This window comes from Arachis duranensis, chromosome 2 (assembly GCF_000817695.3).
Source record: "Arachis duranensis cultivar V14167 chromosome 2, aradu.V14167.gnm2.J7QH, whole genome shotgun sequence".
Lineage (NCBI taxonomy): Eukaryota > Viridiplantae > Streptophyta > Magnoliopsida > Fabales > Fabaceae > Arachis > Arachis duranensis.
The window spans coordinates 16445616-16453545 of record NC_029773.3 but is presented as its reverse complement, the minus strand read 5'-3'; the positions used below and the strand labels follow the sequence as shown (position 1 = coordinate 16453545).

Sequence of the window (7930 nt, the reverse complement as noted above, 5' to 3'; positions counted from 1 at the left end):
TTTTGTACATAGTCACAAGTCAGAATTTCAAATAGATTCCAATTTCTTTTAAGTAAATATAATACGAAAAAGTATGAGGAATCAATAAAATATTTGTACAATGTGCAATGTTCTGAAAATCGGACCGAACCGACCGGTCGAACCGGTTAAACCGGAAATTGACAGGAAAAATGATCCAATTCAGCATGCAAAACTACAAAATTAAAAACTGCTCAAGAACCGCTGAACCGGCCGGTTACCGGCAGGTCGGATCGGACCGGAACCCGGCCGGTTTACATAAAACGACCTCGCTTCCTTCCTTAAAAGAGAAAAACTTGCACGCGTTATCTCCCATTCCCCCTTCTCCAACTCCTTCCTTCAGCAAACCCTAGCCTCCACCAAAGAAAGCAAACCTAGTCTCCACCAATAGTTGTCGCCGTCTGTCGGAGTGAGAGACTGCTGCCTCCGTCCATCGCACTCAAGAACTTCCGTCTTCGTGCTCTCGGGCCTCTCGCCGGATCCTCCACGTCGGGTGCTCGCATCTCGCCGTTCTCCTCTGTGCTCGGCTGCTCGCGCCTCCCTCCGCCAGTGAGTGCTCGAGCTGTGCGTGTTGGTTGCTGCTCGATTCTGCCTCCCAGTCTCACTCGAGTCTCGTCTCAGTCTCTGGCATCTCGTGGTTTGTCTGTCTCGTCGCCGGCGGCAGAAGCAACTCGTGGGGTTGTCTCTTGCTCCTTCGCCTTCCGTGGGGTGGTCGCCGACTCGCCGTCGACCGTTGGTGAGTCCCTGCACCATCGCTTCCCTGTTCTCTCTTTTTAGATTTCCCTTCTCCCTGTATTCTTGCATGTTGCTGAATTGCTAATCAAATTTGCCTTGTTGCTAATCTAAATGTTGCTGTAAATCGGGACTTTACTTGGATTTGTTAAATTTGTTGCTGTAACTTGAATTTGTTGCCGAATTTGTTGCTTCCCAGTCACAGAATAAGAACAGAATACTCAGTCAGTGCTTGGTTGATTGGTTTTGCTCACTGATTGTATTTGATGATAAATTTTAAATTGATAACTTTTAAATTTTAAATTTGTACTGCGTGTTACTGATTCACTGTTGCTTCAGTACTTTTTGTTGTTGTTAATCATTGTGATGAGCTTTATTAAAATTGGGTTGAAAACTGTTGAATCTTTTTTCATTTTTAATTGTTCTTAACTTCTGTAATTATTTAGTTGGATAACTGATGTAATTATTGAGTTCAAGAGATTGAGTTTTTGATTTGCAAGGTGATTTTTTGTTGATTTTTTATTTAATTTGATAATGGTGTTTATGATTGGGGTTATCTGGTTTTCATTCTTTTTGAATTTGAAAATTCTTCCTACTTCAAACTGCTTATGCTGCTTTTCACTATTTCTGGTGTGTAACTTGTATACTTCTGCATGATTCTCTTTTGATTCCACACAAAGTTGATGGAAAAAACTGATTTTGTTATCTGGGGTAATCCTATTCTGTTTCTATCTATGTTTTCTTGCTAATGGAACATTCTAGTCTAGTTGTTTAGTGATCAGAATGTTATTCCTTCTTAGCTTCATGGAATGAAAGAGAAACTACATTGCATCTTCAGAGTCAGAGGAATCAAAAACCATTAATTAATTTATATATTATTCATTTTAGTTTTATGATTCTATCAATTTGGTTGTGGACTTATTCTTCTTATTCAGCATAGGAATTTAGCTGTGTACTTATTCTTCTACATTGGCATGTTCATCTTCACTTTGCAAAAAGCTTCTCATTTGATGATCTATTAACTACCTCATTTTTTCGTACCATTCCTTTTGTTATGGCTTTAGCTGAAGAAATTGGAAGGGCTGGATGAGGAGACATTGATGCCTCAGAAGACATCTTGAGGTTTTGATGATGGATAACTCTTTATGTTGACATTTAATATTTGATATTTCTTTATACTATTTAACTTGAGTTTGTATATTAATAAGATTATATGAATTTGATTGATGACATTAAATGTAGTTTTTTAAATTTGAAAACTATTTTAATATTTATATTATACTATAATTATATTTTAGGATGTTTATTTATAATTTATTTATTATTTTATTTTAAAACGGTTTTTCCGGTTGAACCACTGGTTAGACCGGTTGGACCAGTAAACCAGTGAACCAGTAGCTAGAGCGGTTTGATGACCGGTCCGGTTTTCCGAACCTTGTTTATTTCTCATACTGAAAATTTAGTCCATATATTTTGTTCAAATATGTGTTTTCTGCTAGAAGTTATAAGATATCATTTTCAAGAGCTATTTGTACCTGCTTTAGGGAAATTTTCCTATAATTCTTAAAGGTTTATATGGGATATCTTTGTGGCATAATGCATCTGATATAAATTATTGTGTTTTGTTTGGAACAGGCATTGGGGTATACTCAATTTATTTTTGCTTGTTCAATTCTGAGTTGGAGTTGGGTTTAATTGTGAGTTGCTGAGGTAATAATACTGATTTTGTTGATGTTTGCTTATTCTGAATTGCTGATCTTCTGAAATGATGATGATGTTGTTGCCGATATGTTGTTGGCTTGTTGCTGATTTTCTGATGATTACTGATTAGTGATGATTAGTGCATGTGTTTAGTTAAAAATTTGGTTGTTAATGTTTTTTTTTGTGTAGAACATTAGGTGAAATTGTGAAATTTTGAATTTTATTAAGTTAGAAATTATTGAATTTAAATATTTGAAATTATAAATTGAATTTTTAATTAATATTTAATTAAACCGGTTGAACCTCGGTCAAACTATATATATTGTTGTTGATTATAACTTGTTGATTATGATTCTGTTTATTCAGTAACTGATTGATGTTGTTGATTCTTGGTAGTGTAATATATATAGTTTTAATGGTTGATTGATGTTTTTTTTCCTGATTATTGGTGTTTATGGTTGTTTTTGTTGCTATGCTATATTGTGCTGTGAACAGAATATGAATATCATTAGCCATTGTATGTTAAAGTTGGTGGTTAATGTGTTTAGGCTATGTTCTGTTTGGGTCTATGGCTGGATAAAGGGTCTATAAAATAGACCTGATCAAAATATAGTGCCGGATCAAGGCCAAAGCAAAGCCCATTAACACCATTTGCAATTTCATTGAAATTCTTGTCTTACCTTTTTTTTCCCCATCCAGCTTTGCTTCTTCTTTAATTGAATTTAATTTTGTTTGTTTATTTGTTTTTAGATTTCTGGTTGCAGAGTGTTACATTGAAATGGGTTGGAAAGCTGCAGAGAAACTTATTAGACACTGGAAAATTGTCAGAGGTGACAATGTAATAACAATCCCCGAATCCAACTAAATATTGTTTGTCCTTTTTTACATATTTATGTTATAAATTTTGATTTTACATATTCATTTTCTGTATGTAACAGGTTATGATCATAAGGGGTAAAGATAAGGGTGAGTCTGGGGTCATTAAACGTGTTATTCGTTCCCAGAATCGTGTTATTGTCGAGGGTAAAAATTTGGTGAGAAAAATAAAACACTCTTCATCCCTACTATATTATTTGTCATATTTAGCATGTGATTATGGAAAAAAATTGATACAATAACAATATACAAACCTTTGTCATAATGATATGGTATGCTCTAGAAACCATGGACACCAATTAAGTGATGTGTTGGTCGCAAGGACACCAACATAGCATGACGTATGTGTATCTGTATCTATATTTGACGAAACATGTATTTCTCAATTGGTTCACACTTCAGACATGACTTGGAAATAGTATAAATAGGTTGGGAAATATCAATAAAAATGATATTTTGTAAATTTTCGAATGAACTTAGTTGTAGTAAGTAGTAACACAAATGACATATGTTAATAATGTCTCTTAAATTTTCTGGCAGAGCCTAGAATGTTGTATCTATTGGTAGATTGATATTTATAAAATCATGAAAATTATATAAATCGTATATGTACGTATGTGTTTATAACAATGTTGTTCTCGTGCTATTTTAAACATTTGGCTTGTCTTGGTTTCTATGTCATGTAAGTATTAGTGCTTTATTCGGTATTTTGTTATAATTTGAATGATTTGGTGTTCATGTGAGTTTATATCTATATTTGCATCAGTAACAACTCTTGTATTTTGTTGAGATTAAGTGAGAATTTTATTAAATGGGTGCACTATGCTTTCTAATTTTTTTTTACTTGAATGATTTTTTTGATGTCCTTTATACAGGTAAAGAAACATATCAAGGCAGGGCCAAGTCATGAAGGGGGGATCTTTACAGTTGAAGCCCCACTTCATGCCTCCAATGTGCAAGTCGTTGACCCAGTTACAGGGTATATGTACTTGTGTTTGAAAATTGAACCAGTGATTGTTGCATCTCCAGGTTTGGAATAATGTTTCACAGTAATTGATTTTCACTTTCACTTGTGCAGGAAGCCTTGCAAGGTTGGGATTAAATATCTTGAAGATGGTACTAAAGTCAGAGTATCCAGAGGAATAGGAACATCTGGGTCCATAATCCCTCGACCTGAGATCCTCAAGATAAGAACTACACCAAGACCTACACAACGTACATATCTAAAACCTTGCCCTTTTTTCCTTGTTTAAGTAGTAGCTGTAGCTTTTCTTTAAAGTTTCCATATATGGTAAGCATATGTTGTTTCTTCTGCCTTTCTAATTATACTCAGGAGTCACTTTTGGAGCTGATCCATCCTCCTTTAATATACACATTTAAAAGATGGCAGTTGGCACAAAAATATGCAGATATATAGAGTGGAAATTCATATTTGGAAAGAGAGTGGGGGAGTGGTCAATTTAGTTGTCCGACTGATTACATGTTGAAGAAATTTTTTTCCTTTATATCTTTCTGATAAAAGAAGAAATATTTTTGATACAAAGGGATTAAGGGAATGATATTACATAGAGGATGGTACATAAGATGTCCTCAACATAGTTACATAATTTCACTGGTTAGGTGACATACCACGTACTAATTAACAATTAACAATTCATCTACGTATCGGGACGCCATGGATATACTTCCTACATAACATATTTTACATGTGACCTGTTCCTGTATTTGAACGTATCAGTTTCCTTATAACTATGGTCCTCAATACAAAAAACGAAGCAGGATATTATCCCTTTAAATAGATCGCGTTCCTTACACTAGGTAGGTGCAAATCTATCTCACAAGACTTGCTGCCCAAAAGCCTTCTATTAAGAATGCAAGAATTGCACCTCCCAAATACACCAAATAATGGCAGACAGCACATTGCCATAAACATTTGGCTTCCATTCTTCTCCCAAAACCTACAAACTTAATTGATAAAATCTGACCCAAATTTTCAGGATAAACCCAACATTATTGTTGTTGTATCAAATATGTCAGACAATGAGTTTCATAGAAAATTAGCAATAGAACATTGCACAAATATATGTATATTCAATTCCATATTAGCACTAACATATAATACATTGATTAGGGAATAGCCTTCTAATTCTTCAATAGCATACTGTTGGAGTTAATTCAACTAAGCACTCTTGTCTAAATAGAATATTTCATCATTGAGAGAACTTTGGATTCTAATCAATAAGAGTCTTGTTCAAAGAGTGGTCAGGAATTGGAATTATTTCATGTTGAAGAATTTTAGTTGTCCTAACTGTAATTGTGAAGTGCTTAGAAGAAGAATCTTGCTTCCAGAATTTGAGTTAGTTAAACTAATATACTTGCAGCGAAGCATTCATATCTAAATGTGGAAGCCGAACTAGGAAGCTAGATCATAACACTGTAATGCATTTATCCCAGTAATTTTGATCGATCAATTAAAGTTTATTGTGATATTCATTAAGTTAAAAGTTAGGTTAGAGGCAAGGTAATCGATGGGAGTTCTAAACCTGCATTTGGCAACTTCCAAGGATAGAAATACAGAAAACCATGAGAGTGTGTGTGGTTGGAGGAATTATAAAATAATTCCTAGGAATTTTAAGATAGGAATATCATATTCCCATGTTTGGTTCAAAGTTTGAAAAACTATTTCTAAATAAGTTTGATTCCAGGGAATCAAAATACCATCATTTCAATTCCCACCTTCCCCTTGGATATCTTTAATTCCCATGGAAATGGAATTTTTATAATAATGTAATACTTGAACCACACACACCCTGAGGGACACAAAATTGTTAAGGAGAAGACAGGTACAAAAGCAAGCAAAATGCCTCTATCCTAGGGCAGGTTTCCTCTGTACTTTCTGCCCAAAATATGGGGACTGTGGGGGAAATATTCTCTATCTTTACTGTCTCGTTGTCTTTGTATATGTATCTTGGCAGTTGACATAGCTACCAAAAACAGGGCTAAATGTTCCTGTTACAAGGCCAATCTCTTCAGTTACTCTTTAGCTATTCTTCAACCTAGTTTTGTTTGTACCTCTTACTTCCAATGCGGTGTTAAACTTAAAAATAGTGTTTGGAAACAGGGGGCTGGAACTGAAACTAGGAGATTGAGACTCAGTATTGTGTTTGATAGTAGAGATTGGAATTAAAATTTCAGTCTTGGAACACAAAATTTCTGTCCCTCCAGAAGGTGGGGGACACATGGGATTGAAATTTCTAGAAACAGAGATTGAAACTTCAATAACATTTATTTCCAAAAATACCCTCACCTACTTTTCAAATTCCACTATCTCACTTGCTCCAATTTCTCTCGCCCTCTCCATTCTGCATTCTCTCTCTTCCATTATGCTAAGTGTCAACTGTAAGTTCCACCGCCGCCGACGAAGTATTCTTCTCTTTAGTTTTTCTTTTTCTCCTTTTTTTTCCCCTTGGTCTTTCATTTATTTATTTGTTTTATGAGAGTAGACAGCGGCACACTCAGATAGAGAATAAGAAGCAACACAAAGAAAACCCAAGGAATTCTGGTCACTTTGATCAGCTGAAATTGATTTAGAATTTGTGAGCATTGAAAGCTTTGGGCTATGAATACCATGAGGAATGCGAGCAAATGACCATTTCAATGCCTTGCTAACCCCATATTTTGATTGTTTTTGTGATAGAAGAAGAAATTTGATAAGGAAAAGGGGAAAGGAGGAAAGGGTATTTAAGTAATTTTATTTGTTTCAGTTTCTATATTTATATTAAATCAATTAGGATACTGAAACATAACTCAGTCTTGTACACTTTACACCAAATACAATATAGAGACTTAACTTGGTCTTTGTCTCCCACTCTTTCAAATGTAGCCAAAGGGATATATGGATTCATTGGAATAAAAATAATATCATGTCTATACCTTAGACCAATTCCTATTGATTAGGTTTATTTGTATTTGGAAATAGGAAAAAGGCAAAGTCTTTGTGGCAATGTGTAGTTTACGCCACTATGTGGAGTATTTGGTTGGAGCGCGTTCTGCTTATTTTCGATGACAAATTTTTGGACAATTAGATGTTTGGCGTGAATATGGTGTGCCCATGATCTTTACCATGATTTCTCTCAGACCAGATCCAAAAGCTTTTCTTCATTGATATCTCTTGTATTTTTATTTCTGCTATTGTTTCTAGCTATAGTAGAGAGGAATTCTTATCCTATGTTTACGTTTCAATGTTCTGCAGCTGGTCCCAAAGATACTCCAATGGAGCATGTGTTAGAGAAGACTTATGATGCTAAAACAGGGATGGGCATGCCTGATCTTTGAAGGGCTTGGATACCTTGTTCCAAATTTTTAATTAGATAGCTGTTTTGCAATGAATTTGGTTATGGCATTAGTTTTTCACATGTTTCCATTTACCATGCTTTAATATGGATTTGATTAAATTCTCCTAGTATATGTATTTCAATGTGATCGAATCCGGGGTCATCCCATCGCTTGTAACTTTTTGTTTACTACTAGTAACTAGTAATGCTAGTAGCAATCATAATATATTAATAAAAAAAATATTTTACAATTTTTATTTGATTGATAA

The 7930-nt window shown here is 34.6% G+C and overlaps 1 protein-coding gene across 3 annotated transcripts; it reads left to right on the top strand.

Moving 5' to 3' along the window:
* Window positions 1–316: 316 nt before the first annotated feature.
* LOC107473769 (uncharacterized) lies at window positions 317–7930 on the top strand. Of its 3 annotated transcripts, none has more exons than XM_021135143.2 (8): window positions 317–754; window positions 1815–1872; window positions 2386–2447; window positions 3202–3289; window positions 3390–3485; window positions 4203–4306; window positions 4406–4542; window positions 7580–7930. In XM_021135143.2, the coding sequence occupies exons 4-8, from the start codon at window positions 3230–3232 to the stop codon at window positions 7660–7662; spliced, it is 480 nt and encodes a 159-aa protein (XP_020990802.1). In that variant the 5' UTR covers window positions 317–754; window positions 1815–1872; window positions 2386–2447; window positions 3202–3229; the 3' UTR covers window positions 7663–7930. The 3 variants fall into 3 exon arrangements, with proteins under 3 accessions (XP_020990802.1, XP_052113245.1, XP_015948838.1); XM_016093352.3 differs by having other exon boundaries at window positions 318–754; window positions 2386–2460; XM_052257285.1 differs by lacking the exon at window positions 2386–2447.

Coding starts and splice junctions, on each gene's coding strand:
- LOC107473769 (XM_052257285.1), top strand. CDS start 3,230: ATGGGTTGGAAAGCTGCAGAGAAACTTATTAGACACTGGAAAATTGTC. Junction 4,307..4,405: donor GTCGTTGACCCAGTTACAGG/GTATATGTACTT, acceptor TCACTTGTGCAG/GAAGCCTTGCAAGGTTGGGA. Junction 4,543..7,579: donor TACACCAAGACCTACACAAC/GTACATATCTAA, acceptor AATGTTCTGCAG/CTGGTCCCAAAGATACTCCA.